The sequence below is a fragment of the Crocuta crocuta genome, unplaced genomic scaffold, assembly GCF_008692635.1.
Source record: "Crocuta crocuta isolate KB4526 unplaced genomic scaffold, BGI_CrCroc_1.0 scaffold167, whole genome shotgun sequence".
In the NCBI taxonomy this organism is placed as follows: domain Eukaryota; kingdom Metazoa; phylum Chordata; class Mammalia; order Carnivora; family Hyaenidae; genus Crocuta; species Crocuta crocuta.
In genome coordinates, this window is record NW_027532406.1 from 6,713,062 (window position 1) to 6,739,422 (window position 26,361).

Here is a 26,361-nt window from a genome sequence, read left to right on the forward strand (position 1 = left end):
ATAATTTATTACTTTTAAAATAAAAATTTCAAGCTATTCTCATTTTTAGGAAAAAAGCCGCCAAAAACTTAAAATAGTAAATACTAATATCTTTATTCTGGCATAAAGCAGTATTTTATACATTAACTCAATTTTACAGAAAAGGTATTTTATGTACAATTGTAAAGAAACTGCTGCACAGATAACTCCAATGTAAAAATGGATTGTATTTTAAAAGTTCATTGAGTTTGATACATTGGAAAATATTTTCTCTGTAGAAAATAGTAAAAACCGTAACACTTCCCAGGCTAGCCTAACAAGCCCATTTAAATCAAATGGCTGGATTATATATTTATAAAGATGGTTTAAATTCTGGGATTCAGGAGAAACTTTAGCTTCATGTATTGAAACAGCCATGTTTTCCTTAAAATTAAGTTGTGTCAAGTGAAATTCCAACTAATCTTCCCCCTTACTCCTGATTTATGCTTGATTATTTTTCTGTAGGCTAATCACATCAAGGTTTTAACTGCTCTTCCCTAAAGGACAGGTAGTGTGTCCTTTCAATGTGCTTGATTGATATTTCGGTTGATATTAAAATATGCTCAGCATGTGAGCAAAACTGAAATCTAGTAAGTTACAATCTACAAGGCACAGGAGTCGTCTGTCATCAAACACCTTCTCCTGAATCCCTTGTGGCTTGATGGGAAGCCATGAGGAGTGGGAGGAAGATGGTAAAATTGACAAGAGGATCAAGAAATAAAAGCCAAGAGAATTGCTGAGAACAGAGAAACATCCAGTTAGGACTGAAGGACAGAACTGAAGTCCAAACAGAGAAAGGACACATTGCCTCAAGCATCTCAGAGTCGGCTGGCTATCTGAACCCCTTACTACAAGGTGATAGAGAGTAAAAGGCAGTTAGATATAGAGACCTGATGGAGCAAAGAAACCAGGGCTTAGAAAGACTTCAATTGTTCAAAAATAATCAAATGAAAACAAAACAGGCCATGTATTTTAACTTCTCCTATCAGAATTTATTCCCTGAGAGTCCCAGTTCAGAATTTCTAGGAATTAAGGCAAGAAAACAATGCCATCTTAAGCTCCTGCAACATGCAGAAAGTTTCCCAGAGAAGTAGTATTTAAGAACTCAAGAGAGTTACTTGGCAGGGCTATAGTAAGTTTGTCAGTTCCCTCAAAGCAACAACTAAAAATAACCATATACAGATTATCTTAAAAGGAAGTCTCTAAGCAGCTAAAACCTTTCAATGGTCTAACAAATAGATCCTATACTGTGGCCATAGGAACTAAGCCTCTGAGAAACCACATTGGATCTTTCTACCGAAAACTCCAGTTTACCCATTACAAGTCTCTAGAAACATTAATGACCTGTTGTTTACTATGAAAAGAATGCTTTTCATGTATTTTCATTTGTTCCTTTCTTCACCCTCAACAGAGACGAATGTTTCTTTCTCACATGTAAAAAATATCTTCAGTGGATTTCCTGACTCTTGTCAGGAATGCAAATCTCTGTTCCCCACCCTCTTAATTCCTTCTTGGTAAATAATGTTACTCTTCCAATAGGAAGTGGAGTACATTATCATCAAGCACTTATTACTCAGCCTCCTTACTTACAAAGAAAGCTATGGGGCCATCTTATACATTTGGAATTCCTTAAAGACACTTGCTTTTTATTAAAATATTTCTTTATATATACATAAATAGATAAAGTCTGTGAAGAATTCCTGAAGAATGAATTCAACTTAGATTGAAAAGTTAAAAATGTACCAAATGCACATAACGTTGGCTAATCTACATGTCTCCCATCGACTGTATCACCATTCTTCAAATCTAGAGCACATACTGACATAAAATGTATTACGTCCCAGCAAAGTTTGAAATCTTGCTTCAAAACACTGCTCAGTACTCTTTCTCAGAGGACATGTTACAGGACCACGTGAGTCACCGTTAGGCAGGTGGCTGAAGAATGCCAATTACAGGGCTAAGCCTTGACTGTGCAGAGTGCCTCTCCAGAGACTGCTGCATCCCCCACAGGTATTCAGGGAAGGACACTATTTAAGTATAGAGACAGCACAATTTAAAAAGTACAGGCAAATACATGCTTGACTTTGTCTAATAACCTACAGACAATGCATCAGAATAAAAATATTATGAATTCATTTATCTTTTTCAAAAGAGAAACCTGATACAGAAATAGCAATAGTTACAAGTGATGATCATCAGATGGAACTAATTTCCATGAAGATCATGTCTCTGGAAGAGACGGGGACAAGGCAAGTGGTCAGGAAGGAAACACATGTGCTTTTAACTTCACAGGAAAATCAGCGCTCAGTTCCATGTTGCCATATGAATCCTCTATTTCAAATTACTGCCCGAATGCTTTACTGAAACTCCGCTTCTGGCCTCTGTTTTGGAATCTGCTACTCTTGTTGCCACCTCCTGATCGTTGTCCTCTGAAGCTTCGATTTCCTTCCCGCTGCCCCCTGAAGCTTCTGTTTCCTTCTCGCTGTCCCCGGAAGCCTCGACTGCCTTCCCGCTGTCCCCTGAAGCCTCGATATCCTTCCCGTGGTCCTTCTAGCTCTGGCTGCTCCGTGGCCACAGACAGCTGCCAGCGACGTGAATCGTGCCATTTCTCCTGCGGGGAAATATGATTTTATCTGCTCTGATTTTTACTGAATTTGATTTTAAAAAGCATGAGAAAGACAGTTATTTTTGCCCTTTCTCTAAAGAAAAACCAGGTCACTGATAACATAAGGTCACTGGTTAGGGGTACCTGGGTGGCTCAATTAAGCATCCAATTCTTGGTTTCAGCTCGGTCAGGCTCTCACAGTTTGGGAATCTGAGTCCCGCATCCATCTGCGAGCTAACAAGCGTGAAGCCTGCCTGGGATTCTCTGTCTCCCTCCCTCTCTGCCCCTTCCCTATCGCTCTCAAAAATAAACATTTAAAAAAAGTTTTCTTGGGGCGCCTGGGTAGCTCAGTCGGTTGAGCGTCCAACTTCGACTCAGGTCATGATCTCATGGTTCATGGGTTCGAGCCCTGCGTCAGGCTCTGCACTGACAGCTAGCTCGGAGCCTGGTGCCTATTTCAGATTCTGTGTCTCCCTCTCTCTCTGACCCTCCTCAGCTCACGCTCTCTCTCTCTCAGAAACAGAACCATTAAAAAAATTAAAAAAAACAAAAAAAAATTAATAAAAAAGTTTTCTTTTAAGAAAATAAAAACATATAAAGTCACTTGTTAAAAATAACAACAACCTTCAGATCATCTTGGTGGCTGCATCAGTTAAGCTTCTGACTCTTGATTTCGGCTCAGGTCATGATCCCATGGTTTGTGAGACTAAGCCCTGCATCAGGCTCTGTACTGACAGCACAAAGCCTGCTTCTGATTCTCTCTCTCCCTCTCTCCTCTTGCCCCTTGTCCACTTGTGGCTCACTTTCTTTCTCTCTCTCTCCTCTCAAAAAAAAAAAAAATACACTTAATAAAAAAAATATTTTAGGGGCTCCTGAGTGGCTCAGTCAGTTGAGTGTCCGACTTCAGCTCAGGTCATGATCTCATGGTTTATGAGTTGGAGTCCTGCATTGGGCTCTGTGCTAACAGCTCAGAGCCTGGAACCTGCTTCAGACTGTGTGTCTCTAACTCTCTCTGACCCTTCCCCTGCTCACGCTCTGTCTCTCTCTCAAAAATAAACATTAAAAAAAGATTTTTTAAAATATTTAAAAAATTATACAACCTTCATGGCCCAAAACCCAGTGATGGCAGTGTAAGAAAGTAAGTTTCACTATGAGAAGTACGCTCACCACTATTATCATTTATTCAATTCAATTACTACAGGGTATTCCCAGCTGTCAGGTAGTAAAACATGCAAAAATTCCACAAACCCTTATCTCACAGGAGTACTAAGTGAAGATACAGCAATTAAAGATGTCTATGTAAACCCCATACAACATACATAGGAGAAAAAAACCTAGATATTGTTCATAACTCTATAGATATATGAAAGAAGAAAAGCAGGCTAAATAAGAAAATTATATGAATAAAACGCTAGGAGAAAAAAATACTAAACTTCATTTTTTTTTTTTAATTTNCTTCATTAATTCTTAATTGTCTTTTAGTAAAGGGACTAGAACTGTTGTTTCCTTTTCCATTATTCTGTGTTTTCAATAATGAACATTTTATAATTTAAGTATGTTAACTTCAAAGTCCAAGAGAAAAGCATACCTGTATTTCTGTTACTGCTGCAGTAGGGACATCAAAGCAAACCCCCTAGAAATCAAAACAAATCCAAGTTAATCCAGCCTTTCACCACAATTGTAAGTGTACATTAAGTGATGCTCCAAAAGACCACGTATTATATTAAAAAACAAAAACAAAAAACTCTCTAGGTATTAATTTTAGATGGTACTTTTTGCCAATGCCAATACATATCATACTTCCCCAAAACACAACAGCAAACACCCAAGGATATTTTTAAAAGGGACTCAAAATGATTGAACACTGGCTACAAATCATTCTTAGCTAACACACTGTGCTAATTTCTCAAGAAGCTATTAGCTACATTTTAGAGCTGAGAAAACAGAGGTTTGGAGAGGCTAAGTCAAAGGCCCCCAGCTGGGAAACAGAGCAAGTTTTAAAAATCTGCTCAATATGGCCCCAAAAATCAATGGTCTACATTAAAATACACTGCTTTCCATAAGAAAGAGTGCCTGCTATTCAGGATGACCTAACTAAAAGTAGAAAAATACATGATTTTCCATTGTTAATTTTCTAGGTTTTCACAATTCACCTTGCTATAAAAAGGTTTTTATAGAATTTCAGGGGCACCTGGGTGGCTCAGTTGGTTAAGTGCCTGACTCTTGATTTCGGCTGAGGTCATGATCTCACAAGTTCCTGAGTTCTGGCCCTGTGATGACAGCGTGATGCCTACTTAGGGTTCTCTCTCTTTCCCCCTCTCCCTGCCCCTCCCCTGTGCACATTTATGCTCTCACAAAATAAACATTTCTTTTTAAACAAAAAATACGGGCTCTGGATGCCTCAGTTGGTTGAGCATCTGACTCTTGATTCCAGCTCAGGTCATGATCTCATGGTTCATGAGACTGATCCCACATTGGGCTCTGCACTGACACTGTGGAGCCTACTTGAGATTCTCTCCCCTCCCCCGCCCCGCCCTCTGGTCTGTCTCTAAAAATAAGTAAACTTATTAAAAAAACACTTTATAGGACAATAGCAGTACCATCACCTCCAATTAAGGAGATAGTGGTTCTTGGTTTCCATACGCGTAGCTGGAATCGGCCCTTCAACTGACACAGGCACTCCTCTCCCCTGGCTATCTTTACCTGCAACATTTTGTGAGGAACACCCCACTTCCACCCAACAATTCACCCAACTATAACCACACAGGTGGCATCAGGTACTGACGGATTTTGCCACTTGTGGGCATCTTCATTCACAAAATTATTACATATTTAACACCAGGCACTCACTGAAGTATAAACAGCACTAGAAAATTGTTTTTGCCCTTGAGTACATCATAGTGTTCTGGAGGCTCTCAGTCAATAAGCAAGCACAATAAGCAAGATAAAATGTGCCTGAATAAAGGCACACCCAAGGAACTCTGAAGTATGGAAAAGCGGCCCCCAACTCTACTGTATGGCCAGGGAACGCTTCACAGGGAGACTTAAGGCCAAGCCAAGTCATAGAGAATAATGTGGAGGGGAAAAAAAATACTATAAGCACTGTGCTGAGCACATTTAGGATGCCAGCAAGCAAGGTGTACTTGGCACTGCTGGAGCGGAGGCACAGCAGTGAGGACGCAGTAAGGGGAGCGGGAGCCTGCTCGTGGAGACTCACCTGCCATGGGAGAGCGGACACTGTAACCCATACTGTACGTGCAGTTCCTTAAGGACGTAAACACAGACATGCAGTGATGTGACGGTAAGCCACATTTGGTTCTCTAGGCAAGTAGTTTATGAAGTACGGTTTATGCCTCCCTGGAAACCTGAGACCTTTTGGGGAGGTTCCACAAAGTCAAAACGACTTTCCTAATACTAAAACGTCACGTGTCCTCTCCATTCTCCTCCTCACATAAGCACATAGCAGAGTTTCCCGGACACATTACCCATGATGCTATCACTGCTCTGATGGCAAATGGAACGGTATTCTTTGGCTTTAGAATTCCAGTTTTCATTTCTAACACAGTAAACACTATTAGATATAACCCTCATGAACAAAAGCTTTTTGGTACTCTCACCAATCATTAAAAATGTAAAAATGTATTCTTCGGTTTTAGAATTCCAGTTTTCATTTCTAACACAGTAAACACTAACAGACATAACCCTCATGAACAAAAGCTTTTTGGTACTCTCACCATTCATTAAAAATGTAAAGGGGTCATGAGACCAAACGGTTTGAGAACTGCTGTGGTCTATACCAGTAACTGAGGAACAGGACTCAGAAGAAAGAATATCAGGTTTGGAAGGCAAGATTTAAAGTTTTAGGTTTGGGGCACCTGGGTGGCTCAGTTTGTTAAGCATCCGACTTCAGCTCAGGTCATGATATCGTGGTGAGTTTGAGCCCCGTGTCAGGCTCTGTGCTGACAGCTCAGAGCCTGGAGCATCCTTTCGATTCTCTGTCTCCCCTTCTCTCTGCCCCTCCCATGCTCGTGCTCTGTCTCTCTTTGTCTCTCAATAATAAATACAAATGTTAAAAAATAAAAAATTTTAGGTTTGAATTAAAGACTGTGAATTGAATAATCGTACACTACTTAATAACTCCATGGGTAGAAATGTCAGGGGAGCAGCTGGGACTTCATGGCCGTCACGGCATGCAGACAGTTCAGGCTAGAGATACAGATGGGGTAGCTGTCCATGACTAAGTGGCAACTGAGGGTCATGGATGACATCGCCCAGAAAAGACTATATAGAGAGAGCAAAAGATGCACCATCCCCACACAATAGGGAGGAGCCTACACTTGGTGTTTTATCGTCCACATTAAGCTTCTGAACCAAAGGACGGTCACAACATTCCTTACCTGCTTTCCTTTGAGAAAAACCATTCCCTTCACTTTGGAATCAATTTCCTCACCCAGCTGCTCTTTAAGTTCTTTCCAAGCATAACTAATGTTTGGCATTTCAATTGAGCATCGTAAGATCATGGTCACAAAGCCCTTAGAGAAGAAAGAGGAACAAACAATCTCAAAATCAAACCTGATTGATAAAAAAAATTGCCCTTATATTTCTAAACCGTATCTGGAAAAGTTCCTCCTAAAAGCATACACCACTCTCCCAACATAAACACATAAATTAGTATAAAACTGGGAACTCTGAACAAGACTTTTGGTTTGCCTCAATGTCAGCACCCCAGCTGGGACATTCTAGTTTTGCAAAATGTTACCATTGGGGGAAACTGGGTAAAGTATAAAAGGGAATCTCTCTGTTATCTCTTCTAACTACGTGTAAACCTACAAGCGTCTTAAAAATTTCAATTTAAAAAAAGGAAAAATGCATATACCTTAAGTTTCTAGGTATATTGGCCAAACGGATCATACCCATTTATGTGTTCATATGGTTGGGGTTTTCTTTGAAGGATTAAAAAAACTGACATACAGTTCACATACAATAATGTTCACCATTTTAAAGTATACAATTCAGGAGATTTCAGTATATTTACAAGGTTTCAACCGTCACCACTAACTAAAATTCCAGAATGTTTTATTACCCGAAAAAGAAACCACATGCCCATTAGCAGTCAATGTCATTCCCCCCCAACTGAGACACTGGAAATGAATAATCTACTTTCTTTTGCTAAAGGATTTGTTTATATATATATACACACCTTCGTACAAAACTTAAAACAATTGGGAAGTCTAACTGAACCTTTTTAAATCCTGTTCAGACTCAAAATTACCAAAGTGTCAGAGTTTGACAGGAAGCCTTACCGCATCTGAGTTGATCAAAGAGCGCTGGTCTACTGATGTGGCCCCTGAAATATGCGCCAGTGCTGCTGCCAGTGCTTCCACGGCTCCCTTCTCCTCTATCAGTTTCTCAGCTGACTGCTTGAAGTGACCAATGGCAGTGGGAGGCACAGAATCCAAAAGCCTATGGTGTGATTGAGTATATTTGTTAGGAGAGAGGACATGGTGGACAGATTTCATTTTCAAGGCAACGGCATCTCAAGATAAATCAGTAACTTTCAAACCAAATCTTTCATATTATCTAACACACATCATTTTGATGCAATGTACATTGCATGATCACATTTCTGTAGAAATAAATCCATTCCTTGGGGCACCTGGGTGGCTCAGTCGGTTAAGCTCCAACTCTTGATTTCAGCTCAGATCATAATCTCACTGTCTGTAAGATCAAGCCCCACATTGGGCTCTGCACTGACATCATGAAGCCTGCTTGGGATTCTCTCTCTCCTTGCCCCTCCCCTGCTCGTACTACCTCTCTCTCAAAATAAATAAGTTAAAAGAAAAAAGAATAAATCCATCCTTTTGACTGCATCTAATTTGATTTTACTATCAAATTTTTTAAAAAGTTTCATCCCAGGGCACCTAGGTGGCTCAGTTGGTTAAGCATCCGAGCCTTGATTCCTGCTTAGATCATGATTCCAGGGTCGTGGGAACCTGCTCCACTCTGTGCGGAGCCTGCTTAAGATTCTCTCCCCCTCTCTCTGCCCCTCTCCCCTGATCACATGCTCTCTAAAATTAAACAAATAAGTAAATAAAGTTTTATCCCAAAGAAATAACAGAACAAGTACCAAGATGTTCACCACAGTGTTATTTATGATATAGAAAAGAGTATACTGACTTTGGCTTTGGTCTTGGGCTCATGTTTGTGAGTTTACCCCGCATCTGGCTCTGTGCTGACAGCTCAGAGCCTAGAGACTGCTTTGATTCTGTGTCTCCCTCTCTCTCTGCCTCTCTCTTGCTTATGCATGTTCTCTCTCAAAAATAAACATTAAAAAAAATTTTTTAAAGGGTATAAAACTTGTAAGACAATAGACTAGTTAAATAAACCCTGAAACAGATACAATGGAACTCCATGCTGCCACTGAAAGTGATGTGAATAAATGCTGAACATTCCTTTTCTAAGTTTATTTATTTTGAGAGAAAACACAAATGGGTGAGGGGCAGAGAGAGAGAGGGAGAGAAAATCCCAAGCAGACTCCTGTCAGTGCAAAGCCCAATGTGAGGCTCAAATACACGAACCGTGAGATCATGGCCTGAGTCAAAGTCTGATGCTTAACTGACTAAGCCACTCAGGTGCCCCTCAGACTGAGTGGTTCTTTTTTGTTGTTGTTGTTAAAAGGAAAAACCTTTTTTAAAAATATTTGTCTATTTATTTTTGAAGGAGAGCGAGAGAGAGAGACAGCGTGATTGGGGAGGGGGGGAGGGGGGGCTTGGANTGAGCTGGCAGCAGAGCCTGACGCGGGGCTCTAATGACCTGAGTCGAAGTCAGACACCCAACCGAGTCACCCGGGTGGCCCCAGATTCAGTGATTCTCTTAAGCAGAGAATGTAGGCCACCATTTGGAAACATCTGGAAAATAGTCAGGACCTTCTGGTTTTCACAATGCCAACCCCACTCCACCCCCAGAATACACTGCACAGACAGAGATGCTCAACAACTAACTATCCTTCAATTTGTAGGGTAATCCTACAAATAATTCTCTTGCACCCAATGCCAGTAGCACTTCCAGTGACAAACACTGTTGGTTAATCTAATCCTCATCATCTAGTGGTAACTTAAATAATCAGGGGTGGCTGGGTGGCTCAGTCGGTTAAGCGTTCAACTTCAGATCAGGTCATGATCTCAGAGCTTGTGAGTTCTAGCCCTGTGTCAGGCTTTGTGCTGACAGCTAGCTCAGAGCCTGGAGCCCACTTTGGATTCTGTGTCTCCCTCTTTCTCTGTCCCTCCCTGGCTCATGCTCTTCGTCTCTCTCTCTCCTTTAAAAATAAACAAACATAAAAAAAATAATAAACTCATCCCCACCAGTTGAGGAACTTGATTGATGATGATATGGAGTATAATCTGTGGTCCAATCTAATCAATCTCCACATGGGAAGCGCCCACACCATATCTAAGATATGGTTCCTCAAATTGCCCAAAACAAACCAAATTATTCATAATGGTTTCCTCTAGTGAACAGGATTGGTTAGGGATTGAGTACCAATTAGGACTTTCGTTTTGTAAAATTTTACTTAAGAACAGTCTATTTTTATAACAAATAGGTTGTAAATTGTTAAAAATAATAAATAAAATTCGAAAGCCAAATCTCATTTCTGCACAAAGCCAGGCAGTAAATGAACAAGCACTACAAGAGACCACAGCAGTGGCAGGAAACAGACCTGATGGCATCTTTGCTGGAAGCTTTTATTATCTCCGTTGCAGAAGGAACACCTATTCGTTTAAATTTAATTCCCTACAAGAAAATGAACCATAGTTTAATATACAATATGGCCATCAAATATTTTCACTGAGATTAAACTCTCTAATTTTTTATGTTACCAAACACACTTATGACACATTTAGAACATAAACTATTTTAGAATGGTTTTAGGTTTACAGAAAAGTTGCAAAAATAGGACCCAGAGCTCCTATACACTATGTACTGAATTTCCCTATTATTAGCATTATGGTACATTTGTCACAGCTAAGAAACCAACACTGCTCCATTACAATTAACTGAATTCGAGTTAATTGGAATTTCACTAGTTTTTTCCAAATACCCTTCTTCTGTTCCAGTGACACAGTACATTCAGTGGTCATATGTTCTTAGTCTCCTCTGATCTCTGACAGTTTCTGCCTTTCCTGGTTTTTCATGACCTTGATAGTTTTAAGGAGTGCCGGTCAAGTATCTTATAGAATTTTGTCCCTCGCTGTGAAGGTGCCTCGGGTTCTTTGCATGCTTGAGACTGAGATTACAGGTTTTGAGGAAGAAAACCAGAGGTGAATGCTGTCTCATCATATCATTCTCAAGGCATATGCTAATCATTGATGTTAAGGACAATCGCCCTGGCCGGAGAGTGCACCTCTCCTTCTCCATAGGCACATAAGTACAGTCTGCTCAAGGATATGGGGAGAGATTTATCTGTCAGGAAAATCAGTCTCCTCTCTCCATTTTAAAGGTATCCTTTTGGTTTTTAAGCAATTCCTAGGACCCCCTAACCTATGCTTAAATATTTGGGGTGTGTTCATGTTATCACTGGCTGAAAACATAAAAATAGCCCATGTAATTGTAAATACAAAAACAAAACCACTGCTTTCAAATGCAAACTTATTTCAAAATGGGGTTTATGTTGTAGGACAATGTATAAAACAACATGTACCTAACAAGCTTTCAGTTAAGGCCACATGCTAGAAATAAAAACTTAAAATTAATAAAAATTGAATTAAAAAAAAAAAAGACTTTAGAATTCAACATTTGCTGAATGAAAAATAAGAACACTATTTTACCGCTTTTTGCTCCACTTGTGCTAACTGATATTCCTCCTTGTGCTGATAAAAGCAGATGCAAATCCCCGTCCTTCCAGCTCTACCTGTCCTCCCAGAGCGATGAATGTAGGATTCCACATCCTATTGAGGAAAGCACATGAATAACACTGAACAAAAAGAGATAAAGACCTGAGTGGTCTATGCAGAGGCAAGTGTGGTGGTCTTACTCTCTACCCGGAGTGTGAGGTTCTTCAGCACTTCAATTTAAACTAAAGGACTGTGACCATTTTTTAAAAAATCTCTTGAATAGTGGACCCTATCCTATAGACAAATCTGAAAAAAGCATCACCTAAATAGTATTGTGCTACAGAACCATATAAGTAATTTCAATCTTCAATTTTCTAGTAACCCACTAAAAAGCTATAAAAAACAGTTAATGATATATCTTCTTTAACTCAATATATCTAAAAGTTGTATCATTTCAATATGCTATCCAGATAAAAGGACAGATCACTGAGATATTTTACATTCTTTTTTCATATGTCTCCAAAATCCAGTATACGTAATACAAAGTTTAAAATATAAAAAAAATCCAAAGTGTAGATTACATTTAGAATATACATGTCAATTCAGACTGTTTCCAGTACTCAACAGCTACACATGGCTGTGGCCATCATATTGGACAGCACAGTTCTACAGGCTCCCTTAAACAACATGTATGTCACACACTAATCAGACTTCCTTTCTAAGAACTGTTGACTTCACAGTAATCAGGTTATTTTTTCTATCATTGTAAACAACCTTTAATCCTGAGGAATTTGCCAACTTGGTAAGGTCCTCACATTTGAAGTGATGGGAGCAGAGCATACTCCTTCAGACCTACTTTTACTTACATGAAGCACTGTCCATACCACCTAACCTGATGCTTCGGCGGCCCTAAGAGGTTCCCATCACTCACAAACCCAAGCAGTTTTAACCACGGAGGCTATTAATCACAGGCCCTTTTCCCCTTCTCTATCCTCTAGTTCATGATTTTATGTTACCCTCACCCCACCTAAGTCCCACCCATCTTCAAAGTCCAGTTCACAACTGCACTACCTGCACCAGCCTACCAAAATCTCCTTCAATAAGAAACAATCTTTCCAGCCTCTGGCCACTGACCACATTTCTACTCAACTGTCGATTCTGAAGGAAGGACCTCAGAAGAGGCTTATTTTTAAAATCACCACAGCTTCCTAGCACTCAAGAGATAGCTATTACTAACCACATGAAACTAAACCATACAACTTCCAGTTTTAGTATTCCCCCCCCGAAACAACAACAAACAGAAACAAAACAAAACTGTAGTATAGAACACTTACCTTTGGTGGAGAACTCTGTACAACCAGATCAACTTCAGGGATGTCTAACCCACGAGCAGCAACATTGGTTGCAACCAAAACTCCAAAATCACCATTTCTAAAACCTTTCAGAGTGATTTCTCTCTGCTTCTGAGGAATATCTCCATGTAATGACTGGGCATCCTGCCAAAGAAATAAGCTGGCTTAAGAATACCAGATCTAACAATCCAGGTACTTTTAATACCACAAATTAGGCCTGTAAGGACATTGGGATTTTGGTGATAGTTCCACTGAAAATAATGCGAAGGGAGAAATATATGCCTTACACGGACAAGCCTCAAACTTTTTTCCACTCCTTAGTCATTAGATCAACTGCGTCCATCTATACTTACTGGGTAAAAAACACCAGACAAGACTGATCAAGCCTACTTTGTCAGTGTAACCTCGGGTTTGAGGCACTATTTCCTCGCCTGTGAGGAGACTGACAGATCAGGTGAGCTCTAAAATGTAAACGGGGTCTATCAGTTGAAAGATGCTTTCTCCCTAAAGGAAAGGGGGAAGAACCAACCTGCTTTATGGAAACATTCTGTGACAACTCCTGGGCTTCTTTCTTGGTTTCGCAGAAGATGATAGTGCGCCCATGAAAACCACTATATACTCGGATCACATCCCCTATAACTGCTGCCCTCTGAGTCCAGTGGCACTTGATAGCCAGGTGCTTATCGGAGGGGGAAAAAGATACATTTAGTAAAGCCCGCCCAGAACCTGAAATCACCTGTTCAACACTAGTGGTGCTAGAAGCGATTGTTTAATACAGACTAGAGCAGACTTCTGCCACCACCGTGTAGACAAAAAAACCCAAACGCATCAACACGAGAGCCCTTTCTCCAAAGAGCATCTGGTTCCTGTTTTCTGCACAAACAAGGAAAACGAAAAAGAAATGCCATTCCCTCAATTCTTACAGGAAATCAAGTAACTGACAAATTTTTTGGTACTTTTTTGGTCCTTTTATCCAATTAAAACTGTGATTAGTCAGTTAGCATGCAGGTCTATTCCTTGGGTGAAAGGAATTCTAGGTGCTGGGCCCTAAAACGAAAACAGCTTCAAAACAAAGTACTAGAGGGGCGCCTGGGTGGCTCAGTCGGTTAAGCATCCGACTTCGNGGACACATGGCTGGCTCAGTCGGTAGAGCATGGAACTCACAATCTTGGAGTTGTGAGTTCGAGCCCCATGTTTTGGGTAGAGACAACTTAAAAACAAAATCTTAAAAAAAAAAATCAATTCTAGTATAATTTCTATTTACAAAATTCAGACAGATACAAATTCCAAAAGATTTTGAAATCTGACTACCAGATAATGAAATTTAGAAAGCACGGATAATCACATACAACTCACAGAGAAATAGATCTTTAATTGGCTCTTCACATGGATTTAGTATTTATCTGGAAAAACAGTCTGTATTTACCAGTCTTAATATTTTATCGGACAGAAAAAAAAATGACATGCAAAATTCTAACAACTGAATGAATCATTTACCTCCACAGTTATTGCCGTTTTCTGAGTCTTTTTACCAATCAGATCCACCTGTTCATATGTAGATTTCATGTATTTCTTAGCAACATTATATACCCAATGAGGGCAAGTTGCAGAAAAAAGCAATGTCTGGGGATTGTCTTCCGAATCTTTGGGGGGAAAAAGTCAGTATGAATAACCCAAATAAGCCTATACAGTACTCTACCTCACCCAGTTCTTCCACAGTCAATCAACACGCAACAGCAACCACTTGAGGCCAAGCCAGGCACTGATGACACAGAAATGAAAGACACAGAGATTCCTAATGGGCAAAGAAATACTGCCTAAGTAATTTATGTAAAGGAGACTTGAAACACCAAACGTACTTTAAAATTACTTCGCTTTCCAACCACTGGCCTTTATGCACCATGAAGGAAATCTATCCATTATAACGAGACCTACCACCTGGAAAACACCTGTTCATGAAGCCCAGTAACTATCTAGTTTAGATCACTAAGTAAATAACCTACAATAAACACCAGAACAGATTCTATACTTGTCTATACTCTCTAGCATTTCCTGAGTATTCTGAGTTTAGAATTCTGGTCTATTCATTCTTTGAGATCAGGTACTAAAAACTTTCCCCAGCCTCACCCTTCCCCCCTTTTTAGTTTGCTCTTTGAAGAACACTGCTTTTTCATATAGTATTTCAAATAGTGGTGTAAGTAAATAGAGCCCTTTTGGAGAGCAACCTGACAATGTACATTGAGAAACATGAACTATTTATACCTTTGAACTCAGTAACTTCATTTCTGGACATCTACCCTAAAAAATAAATTCCAAATACTGAAATGTGAAGGAAGCTATCTACATAATAATGTCTATAAGCAGAATTATTTATATTATCTAAAAATCAAAATACATAGATGGAATTAAATCATGGCAAAACTTCTTCATGGAGTGTTATGCCAAATTTTTATATGCATGGTAAGATTAAAATTAACACACACACACACATGCAACAATAGTACAAAGTCAGGAAGAAATAGACCAAAAGCAAAGCACACCAAGCTGGCAGAATATCAAATCTTTTCTTTTACTTTCCCCATTATAGTTATGTGATAAATCATGGTTGTTTTTTATATTTAAGTTTCCTAAATGAAATAAATCATCCCCCAACTTAAGGCTTCATTTAACTCTTAGAAGACCACTTAATCACCACTCTTTCTCTAATCTTTTTATCACTTCCTTGAATTTGGAGCTTACCTTTCTTGTATGCCACACTTAAAATCTCTTCCACTTGATCAGCAAACCCCATATCTAACATCTGGTCAACTTCATCCAGGACAACATGTTTAAGTTTGGTGAGATCTAGCTTGCCATTCTGCAGGTGGTCTTTGATACGACCTGGGGTCCCAACCAGGATATCAATCCCATTCCGCATGCGTTCAACTATAAAGAACATCAATAAGATATACTAGGTTTTAAGTCCTTTTATTAGTCTAAGGTACCAATTAAATATATTTTTAATCTAAAATATTTATTAACTACAAGTATAAGGTAATATGCTAAGAAACAAAGATAAAGATACTCAAGGCACTCCTTAACCTGGTGGGAAGAACAGGTAAGAAGTGACAATCCAGAAAAATGCACCAGTGGGAGATGGAACCACCAGAAAAGAAAGGACTTCCTTGGTAGTAGAAAAGTGTCAAAAGGTTTCACAGACAAACTGAGAATGAGAATCTTTTTTTTTTTTTAAAGTTTATTTATATTTGAGGGAGATAAAAGGAGAAAGAGAGAGGGAGAGAAGGGAAAAGAGAGAGTGAGCACAAATGGGGGAGGAGTAGAGAGAATCTCAAGCAGGCTCCACACTCTCAGAGCAGAACCCGACACGGGGCTCAATCCCACAAACCATGAAATCATGATCTGAGCCAAAATCAAGTGACTGAGCCACCCAGGCACCCCAAGAATGAGAATCTTAAAGAAATAAGAGCAATCCCTATCAAAATAACACCTGCATTCTTCACAGAGCTAGAACAAACAATCCTAAAATTTATATGAAACCAGAAAAGACCCCAAATAGCCAAAGCAATCCTGAAAAAGAAAACCAAGGTGGGAGGCAGCACAATCCCAGACTTCAAGCTGTATTACAAAGCTATAATCATCAGTATGGTACTGGCACAAAAACAGACACTCAGACTAATAGAACAGAAGAGAGAACCCAGAAATGGACCCACAAACGTATGGCCTACTAATCTTTGACAAAGCAGGGAAAGAATATCCAATGGAATAGACAGTCTCTTCATCAAATGGTGCTGGGAAAACTGGACAGCAACAAGCAAAAAAATGATCTGGACCACTTTCTTACACCATATACAAAAATAAACTCAAAATGGATGAAAGACCTAAATGTAAGGCAGGAAGCCATCCAAATCCTAGAGGAGAAAGCAGGCAAAAATCTCTTTGACCTCGGCTGCACCAACTTCTTACTCAACACGTCTCTGGAGGCAAGGGAAACAAAGGCAAAAATGAACTATTGGGACCTCATCAAAATAAAAAGCTTCTGCACAGCAAAGAAAACAATTAGCAAAACTAAAAGGCAACCGATGGAATGGGAGAAGATATTCACAAACAGCATTAGATAAAGGGTTAGTTAAAATCTATAAAGAACTTATCACACTCAACACCCAAAAACCGAATAATCCAGTGAAGAAATGGGCAAAAGACATGAATAGACATTTCTCCAAAGACATCCAGATGAACAAGAAACACAAAAAAATGGTCAACATTACTCATCATCAGGGAAATACAAATCAAAACCACAAAGAGATACCACCTCACTCCTGTCAGAATGGCTGACATTAACAACTCAGGCAACAACAGATGTTGGAGAGGATGCAGAGAAAGAGGATCTCTCTTGCACTGCTGGTGGGAATGCAAACTGGTGCAGCCACTCTGGAAAACAGTATGGAGGTTCCTCAAAAAACTAAAAACAGAACTACCCTATGACCCAGCAGCTGCACTACTAGTATTTATCCAAGGAACACAGGTGTGCTGTTTCAAAGGGGCACATACACCCCAATGGTGCCAATGGTTTATGGCAGCACTATCAACAATAGCCAAAGTATGGAAAGAGCCCAAATGTTCATCGATGGATGAATAGATAAAGATGTGGTATACATATATATATACAATGGAATATTACTGGGCAACTGAAAAGAATGAAATCTTGCCATTTGCAAACTATGTGGATGGAACTGGCGGGTATTATGCTAAGCGAAATTAGCCAGAGAAAGACAAATATCATGTGACTTCACTGATATTAAGAATTCAAGATACAAAACAGATGAACTAAGGGAAGGGAAGCAAAACTAATACAAAAACAAGGAGGAGGACAAAACATAAAAGATTCCTAAATACTGAGAACAGAGGGTTGCTGGAGGGGTTGTGGGAGGGGAGGTGGGCTAAATGGGTAAGGAGCATTAAGGAATCTACTCCTGAAATCATGGTTGCACTATATGCTAACTAATGTGGATGTAAATTTAAAAACCAATTAACTAATTTAAAATACATAAGAACTGTATGTAAGGTAATCAGGTATAGAAAGAATGAGACAGGGTAGAAGGGCAAGTATTCCCAGAAGGCACAGAGACATTCAGGAAAACGGAGTTCAGAATGAGGTGAGGCAGTAACAATGCAGCTTTGCACTCAACTGCTCTTTCAGTCTAGGGGTCACACCAGGCACTCTACAGACATTTTCCAATTCAATCCTCATAACACCCCTGCAGGATGAATTCAGTAAATTATTAATTTTTAAATGTTTTATTTATTTTTGAGGGAGAGCACAAGCGAGTGCACGCAGGGCAGGGGCAGAGAGACACATGGAATCAGAAGCCGGCTCCAGACCCCGAGCTGTCAGCACACAGCCCAATGCAGGGCTTGAACTCAAGGACCACGAGATATGACCTGAGCTGAAGTTGGACATCCAACCGACTGAGCCACCCAGACATCCCAGTAAACTTATTTTTTCACACAAGCAAATGAAAAGAAAAATCAAGCACCCTGAACTTAAAATCACACTGTAAGCAAGGTCCAGATTCACAGGGTCTAGATTCACACATACACTTTTCTAATGCTAAAGCCTAGTTTATTCAGCCAAAGCTGGAAAGAAATAACCACAAGCCTTACGTACCAATACTAACATTTTTAATGCCTTAAATGCCTTCCTGAATTATATTAAGTATTCTACCTAATAAAGCTTCCAGGTCTTGAACTGGTAAGTAATGGAATCCTACAATAGGGTCTGCAACATTTGGCCCCTGAGCCCAAAGAAGGTCCACCTACTGTAAGAAAGCAGCAAAGGTCCCAAAAGAGGCCAGATCTATCCTCTTTGATGGGTAAAAAGAGTAACTCTGAATCATGACCTTCTAGTTCCAAGAGACCCCTGGACTCCATCATCTTGGGTTCAGTAAGATACCTTTGTAGCCTTCATATAAACAGAGACAAATAAAACAAAACTCCGAAGAACTACACCCAGGATTTTACGGATCATTATGCAAGACCACGTTCTTGACCATCTTTAAACAAGAGGGGCGCCTAGGTGGCTCAGTCAGTTAAGCGTCTGGCTTCAGCTCAGGTCATGATCTCACGGTTGGTGAGAGCCCCACAGGGGGCTCTGTGCTGACAGCTCAGAGCCTGGAGCCTCCTTCTGTGTCACCTTCTCTCCTTCTCTCTCTCTCTCTCTCTCTCTCTCTCCCCCTCTCCTTCTCCCTCTCTCTCTCTCTCTCTCTGCCCGTCCCCTGCTTGCATTCTGTGTCTGTCTCAAAAATAAACAAACATTAAAAAAATTTTTTTTGAACAATAGTAACAAAAGAAAACTACTATAAATGACTAAACCAGGTAAATCCAGATGTCAAGGTCAGAAATCCAACCAAGGCATCCAACAATGCTTGGCATTTTCCTTCCCTCACTTTTGGATTTACTTACTTTGACCTCCATAGGGAGTTCCACCATAGAAACAAGCCACTGCCAGCTTTCTTGTGATGTCACTGAAGTCTCTGCTCACTTGATTTGCCAACTCCCTCGTGGGTGCAAGAACCAGTACCTGAAAAGGAAAAACTAACACTGAATTCAAAGTATTATGCAGTATTTTTTTATTAACAAATATGGAATTCATCAGAAGGTTCAACTCATCCTATCAAGTATTTTCAAAATATCTATTATGTACTTTGCAACATAGTTTCACATGGGGAAGGATCAAAATGTAGTACAGCCCTGAGAAATCTACTCAGAAGAAAAGTTTGTGATCCTACCAATCAGAAGAGATATAGATGCCCAAACACGCGGTGCTCCAGGAGGGCTGCCTGGAGGAGGCTGGAGGAACTGGGGAGTTTCATAGAGCTGCCAATACTTAAAAAAGGCATTCCAGGAAAGCAACAACTTGAGCATGGAGTAACACCACTGAGGATAACAACATTAGCTAATCTTATGCTTTTACAGTCTCAGGCTCTCCTATATACTTACTATGCATTCTTCTCCTGTAATTCTCACAAGTTACTGACCTACCTGACAACTGTACCTAAAACAAACACACACAAGATTTTGAACCAAAAGGTTAAGAAGCAAAACCTGTATTTAAATTCAGACAGCTGGGCACCAAAACCTATTGACTAAACCTCTAGATTACAGTAAATTTAAGAACAAAGACAAGTTAAGGCAGGACCAACATGAGGGGGCTTTGAATCCCAGAGTAGTCTGAGTTTGACCCAATAGGACATAAAACATGAAACTACTATAGATCCTTAAGTAGGGTAAGAGCATGAAAGAAGTATAATTTAAGAACAACATTCACTAATTCATCAGATACATTCATCCAACAGGTTTTTACTGAACATCCACTACACGTAGGCTGGAATATCTCCCAAGTGCTGGAATAATTCATTGTTTAATGCTGCATTTGTTTATAGCAATAAACAGTGAATTAATGAGAGGCGAGTATGGACACTGGAAGGCCAGTAAACAAATGAGGAAGGGCCAGAAAGTCAGGTGCAAGAACCCATAGCCATGATGACCACATTGGCATTTCAGTGAGGTTATGGTTTGTCAAATGCCAGTTTCTCCAGAAATGAACGCAGTGAGCACCAGCCTGGTAAGGAACCCTGGCTTCTTCACCTCTGTGAGTACCCCTCCTTCTATTCACGCATCTCTACTTAAAACTGCTTTCTCCACTTAGGCAAAAATGGTCAGACACTTGATCAAACCTGTGAGCCGCGGGGGCATCTACTAGTTTGAAGGGAACACAGAGAGCATTAATAATACAGGTAGTCACAACCATGGGGCAGATTACAATATTTAAACACACAAGTTTGTGGCCAACAATCTTAAAAGAATAATCCTGCTTTAGCTTCAATTAAAGATCTACAAGATACAAAAAAAGAAAAAAAAAAAAAAGAGGGGCGCCTGGGTGGCTCAGTCAGTTAGGCGTCTGACTTCGGCTCAAGTCATGATCTTGCAGTTCGTGAGTTCAGGCCCCACATCGGGCTGTGTACTAACAGCTCAGAGCCCGGAGCCTGCTTCAGATTCTGTGTCTCCCCCTCTCTCTGCCCCTCCCCTGCTCATGCTCTGTCTCTTTCTGTCAATAATAACAAATAAATGTTAAAAAGTTTTAAAAAAAAAGACGAAAAGGAAAAGGAAAAAACACTTTAAGGAGAACCCAGTAAAAAAACTATACAATATATAAACAATGTCTAAGAAAGGTTTCTCCTGTGCAGATTTGGAGCCCCTGAGGTCTGTGTTAAAGATAGTTACCTGAGGCGCACGGCCTCTTTTCCGGTCTTGTAGTTCTCCCTGAAGTTTCTCAATCAAAGGGATGGCAAAGGAGAAGGTCTTCCCAGTTCCTGTTCGCGCCTGTGCAATTAAGTCCTTTCCACTGTAAACATGGTGAAATGTCTTTGCTTGTATCGGAAACAGGAAGGTCACCCCACGGCCTGTGAACAAATTTACCACGTTACCTGACACTGCAGTTCTTAAAATCCCAGCCATGTTTCCAGTCCTAGAGAATTAAGGAATTCTACGTTCTGGTCAATATCTACAAGGTCAGGTACCAATGCATTCTGGTAGTGAAGAATCTGCTTGACTGAAAAATATCAACAAACTTTAAAACACCAAATTAGGGGCACCTGGGTGGCTCAGTTGGCTGAGCATCCAACTTGATTTTGACTCAGGTCATGATTCCAAGGTCCTGGGATTGAGCCCCACATTGGGCTCCCCACTTAGCATGGAGCCTGCTTGAGATTCTCTCCCTCTCTCTCTCTCTCCCCCCTTTTGCCCCTCTCCCCCACTCTCGTGCTCTCTAAAAAATAAATAGAACACCAAATCATAGTAAACCTTTTTTTAAGAGTTTAGTTACTTGTCATGTAATCTCATCCACAGGTCATTAGAAGCCCCAAATCTGGATTTGCAGTCCAGACTATGCCACATCTGATTCAGAAAACACCTACTCACGCATCTGTGACTACCTAGTTTGTTCAGAGGCACACCGCTAGGCTGAGTTCTGAGACAAGTTGGTATTATGAAGAAATGCCTCACAAAGTGGAAGACAATAACAAAGAAAATAAGAACATGGCATGAACCATTCATTTGTACCAGTAAATCAGTCCTCACACTTCTAATACACATATTGGTTTGAATAAAATTTAATCACCTATTTAAGAGACAGCAAAGCCATCACTAGTATAGTCCTGTACCATATATATAGATCTACGTCATTATGTGGTTCCATGTATCGTCCTTCATCTCAACAAAAATAGGTGGAGTGCTTCTAAATAATATTTTGTAACATTATACAATAGTTCCAAAAATATTACCTTTGAGAAGTTTAATGGTCCCTTCAGATATGGGAAAATTAGAGAAAGCTCCTTCTTTTTGTTCCACAGGTATTTCCTATCAAGCAAAGGGCCACAGAAAGAAATCAGTAACTTTAACCCCACAGGTAATCACAGACAAAAGAACCTATTTGAAAACATCTCTTCCAGATCAACCAAAAAGACACAGAAACTTTGGTAGGTAAACCAAGATCCAAAAAGGAAATCATAATCATATTCAAGGTGGTCACCGTGGCATTATTTGATAGTAAAAAATTTAAATGCCCAATACAGAAATTAAGTGAGTTTCTGAACATTTATATAATGGATTATGGAACCAATAAAAATGTTTATTATTTAGGGGCACCTGGGTGGCTCAGTTGGTTAAACACTGACTTTGGCTCAGGTCATGATCTCATGGTTCATAGGTTCAAGTCTCCATTGGGCTTTGTGTTGACAGCTCAGAGCCTGGAGCCTTGGATTCTGTCTCTCTCTCTCCCCCTCCCCCACTCATGCTGGTTTTTTTTCTTTCTCCAAAAAATAAATAAATAAGTAAACATTTAAAAAAAGAATATAATCTTTATATAAAGGTAGAAAAGGCAGGAGACAAGACTGCATATAGTGCAATCCTAATCTGATAAAAAAAAAAAATGATAGTTATATATACAAAAAGTACTGTAAAGGAACATCAAACATTCAACAGGCTACCTCTGTAGCTAATGAGTACTTAATATTTACTGAATTAATGAATGCTGAAATTCTAGGGACCTTTTTAGTAAATTTCTGTATTTTCTTTTTTTGTGTTTGTTTATTATTTTGAGAGAGAGAGAGAGACAGAGAGAGAGTGAGTAGGAAAGGGGCAGAAAAGAGAGAGAGACACAAAATGAGAAGCAGGCTCCAGGCTCTGAACCATCAGCACAGAAGCTGACCTGGAACTCAAACCCAAAAACCAGGAGATCACAACCTGAGCCGAACTCAGATGCTTAACCACATGAGCCACCCAGGTGCCCCAAATTTCTATATTTTCTAAACTCTCTAAATCACATATCTATAATCAGAAAAAATTTTATTTACTTATTTATTGTGAGGGGCACCTGGATATGAATCAAGGAGAAAAAATTTCAAGGTTGATTATGACCTACACAAGCAGATAATTATTACAATTAGGATTTCTTTGATAACTGAGTTTCTGAAAGGTAACAGAACCTAGCTTCCAAGTGGACATTCAATCATCAGGTTCAACTTTAAGTTAGTTAACAGCCAAACAAAAACTTCTGCAAAATCAAACAAAAGCCTTTTCAGTGGCTCTATTAATCATGATTTTTTGGTGAAACCCCTGAGGGAAGCTAGGGCCTATTTGCATAATTATAATCCCTCCTTTTAATTTCTGACTTGCAAATAAGCAGACCAAGTGTGGAGAGAGGACATTCCCTAAACTTAAATAGACCAGCTTCTTTGCAAAGGACATTCTGACCCTAAGCTATTAAGACGAGGTCTTAACCCTGAATGCAGGCAGCATGCAGCTCAAGGGACACCACCCCCAATGAAGTGTCAACACATCAAATTTTCTCCTGCTTTTAAATAATCTGGGTAGCAATTACCTACTGAAGCCACAATGAAAGATATGGTCCACATAAAAAAACGCAACTTTACCTGCTCTAATTCACTGTTACTTTCTTCACTGGAGTTAGAGGCAGGTCCAGAATGAGGTAACCCATTCTTTAATTTGGAGCTTTTCTCTCCAATGTCTCCATTCATTTCCTTTTCTTTTTTCATCTTCTTTGGTTTAGGAGCACCTATTTCTTCTTCAGAAGGCTCCTCACTTTTTATTACTTTGTTGGTTTTAGGAGAAACAACTTTCTTTTCAAAGGATTCCTTTGGTTTCTTCACACTTTTGGTTTTAGGAGAAATAATGTCATCCTGAGATGGCTCGTCTTTCTTTTTTGCCTTTTTGGATTTAGGAGAATTCATGTCAACCTCAGAAGACTCAGCTTTCTTTTTAATTTTTTTAGCTTTGAGGGAAATAGTTTCTTCCTTTACTTCTGTTGCCTCTTCAGTCTTACTAGAATTTGGCTTTGGCTTCTCTTTTCTACCTTTCTAAAAAAATTAATAAAGAAGATACAAACTACTGAGCAAAGCATGTATACATCTGCATGATACATTAATTCTGGATTATTCCAAGATCATGTAATTATGAAGAACACAATTTGGGGGCATTTTTCAACATTTGTACCTTCTCCTTGTAGTAAGGCAAAACACAATGCTTTTTTAGTACCATTTCTTAGTTATATGGAAATAAGCAGTATACATCAATTATTTCATTATCTCAGAAGAGAATGCCTCTTGGTAACTATTCAATTCGTGTTGGTTGAACAAGTTGTAAAATCAAATTTTCATAAGGGATTCGGGGTGACTCATAGGATGCTCCAAGAGCTGTAGAGGTATAACTACAGAAAGTGATCAAGTACTGTTTAATTTAATTCTAGAAGAACTATAAGGCCATAAATGTCCACAGATGGGATGATATGAAGCAGATTTCTTTCTCTGCTAGAATTCCTGTACCGGTAAAACAGGGATTCATAATATCTGTCTCGGCTATCTGACAAGTGCAAATGAATTTACAGAGACACTTTATGAACCAAAAAGCTATAGAATCCCACAATCTATCATCCCACATGATTAAGAAAAAAAAAAAAAAGAAAAAAATGATCTAACTTAAAGAGGAAAAAAACCCACAAGTTACTAGGAAATGGCATGGGTGAAACCTCAAAGCCAAATCAGACTATGGCTCCTACCTGAAACGTGTGACCTTTCCCAACTTTTCCTATTACTGAAAATTAATTACTTAATATAGCCAAAATCAAGTAGACAGGTGCTTAGCCTCTGTAAAAACCTCTCCGAAAGGCCCAATCCCAGAAATATGAAGGCTATAACATTTAGCTGAAATCAGTCTCTCTCAAACGTCAGGCCCCGCCTCTGCTCTCAAATCATGGATGAGTGTGATCTTTCCCACATGATCATCTTTCAGACATTTGAAAAATAATCTGGTCTCCCCACAAGACTTCAGTTCTTTCCTTCCTTCGTTCCACTAGGAGAGGATTTCCTAACCCAATGGCCTCTCTTGGAATGTTAACGGTGTTTGACCCTGTCCCTCTTCACTTGACCATCCCACTATTGAATACCTTCACTGATGCTGAGCAGGTAAACCAGGACCACTTCCTCCTCACCTGTGGGGACAAGCCTGTGCTCCCTCAGCTTCCTACAACGCCAAAATATTGCTGTTGCAAAAGCTCCCCATCAAAAAGACCCATAAACATCCAAGGGAAAAAAATTCTAAGTCATGTACAATGCAAATTCAGGGCCAATCTTTGTTCTCACTGACTGACCTTATCTAAGAACAGAGACTCAGTCACAAGTGAAATCACTAAAGAAGTTAACAGTAAGGAGGCGGACAGGTATCAAGGTAACCTAAGGCCACTACATACTGCTGGCCTCTATTAAAAAAACAACAACGGTGTACCGTTAGCACAACACAGTTACATTTCCAAGGGAAATCTGGTCAACAGACATTAAGCCGAACTGAACTACTTCATCTTCGAAAAGCTGCTTACCGAAGAACAAACTGTATTTCGCGTACTACTATAGTAAAATGTCACGGCTGACGCCGCCCACGTGTGCAGGTGGGTTTGAGGTGTGGCTAGTCTAAGCTAAAGCTTCAGGCTCTACCTGGACTGACAATTCCCTCCGCGCACGCTCGAACCCCGGGTTAGGTCTGAGCCTGAGCCAGCAACGTGGGGCCCAACCGTGAACACCTAACTGCGCACTAGGTGCGGGGCACCCAGACTGCAGAACCACGTGGGAGCGGTGCTCACCCCTGCTCGGTCCACCTGGGCCGCTCGCGGACACCGCTCGCTCCCCGGCGCCCCCCGGCCGAGCCCCACGCCAGGCTCCGGGCGCGCCGGGTCCGCATGTGAGCCACAGGCTCCTTAGCCGGGCATCCCCCCATCCTGTACCCGGCTCCTCTCAGGGCCCTAGGTCCCTCAGCCCTCGGTGGCACCTTCGCATTCTGCTTTCGCGGTGTCTCCACTTTTTCCATGGCCGTGTCTGAATCCAAATCCACGTCACTAAGGAGTTTCCCCGGCATCTTTCAGGACAAGCAATTCAGGCCAACCGGTCAGTTGCACCGCGTGGAGAGGAAGAGAGTGTTCTTCCCACTCAGC

At 40.2% G+C, this 26,361-nt stretch overlaps 1 protein-coding gene across 1 annotated transcript; it reads right to left on the minus strand.

The window, feature by feature from the left end:
* Positions 1-68: 68 nt before the first annotated feature.
* DDX21 (DExD-box helicase 21) lies at positions 69-26,349 on the minus strand. Its single transcript, XM_077778569.1, has 15 exons — positions 26,199-26,349; positions 23,795-24,238; positions 22,145-22,220; positions 21,087-21,265; positions 19,266-19,383; positions 15,546-15,731; positions 14,304-14,449; positions 13,336-13,485; positions 12,789-12,950; positions 11,449-11,568; positions 10,341-10,414; positions 7,927-8,086; positions 7,021-7,155; positions 4,212-4,256; positions 69-2,629 (listed from the first exon to the last, which is right to left on the minus strand). The coding sequence occupies exons 1-15, from the start codon at positions 26,283-26,285 to the stop codon at positions 2,360-2,362; spliced, it is 2,352 nt and encodes a 783-aa protein (XP_077634695.1). The 5' UTR covers positions 26,286-26,349; the 3' UTR covers positions 69-2,359.
* Positions 26,350-26,361: the final 12 nt, after the last annotated feature.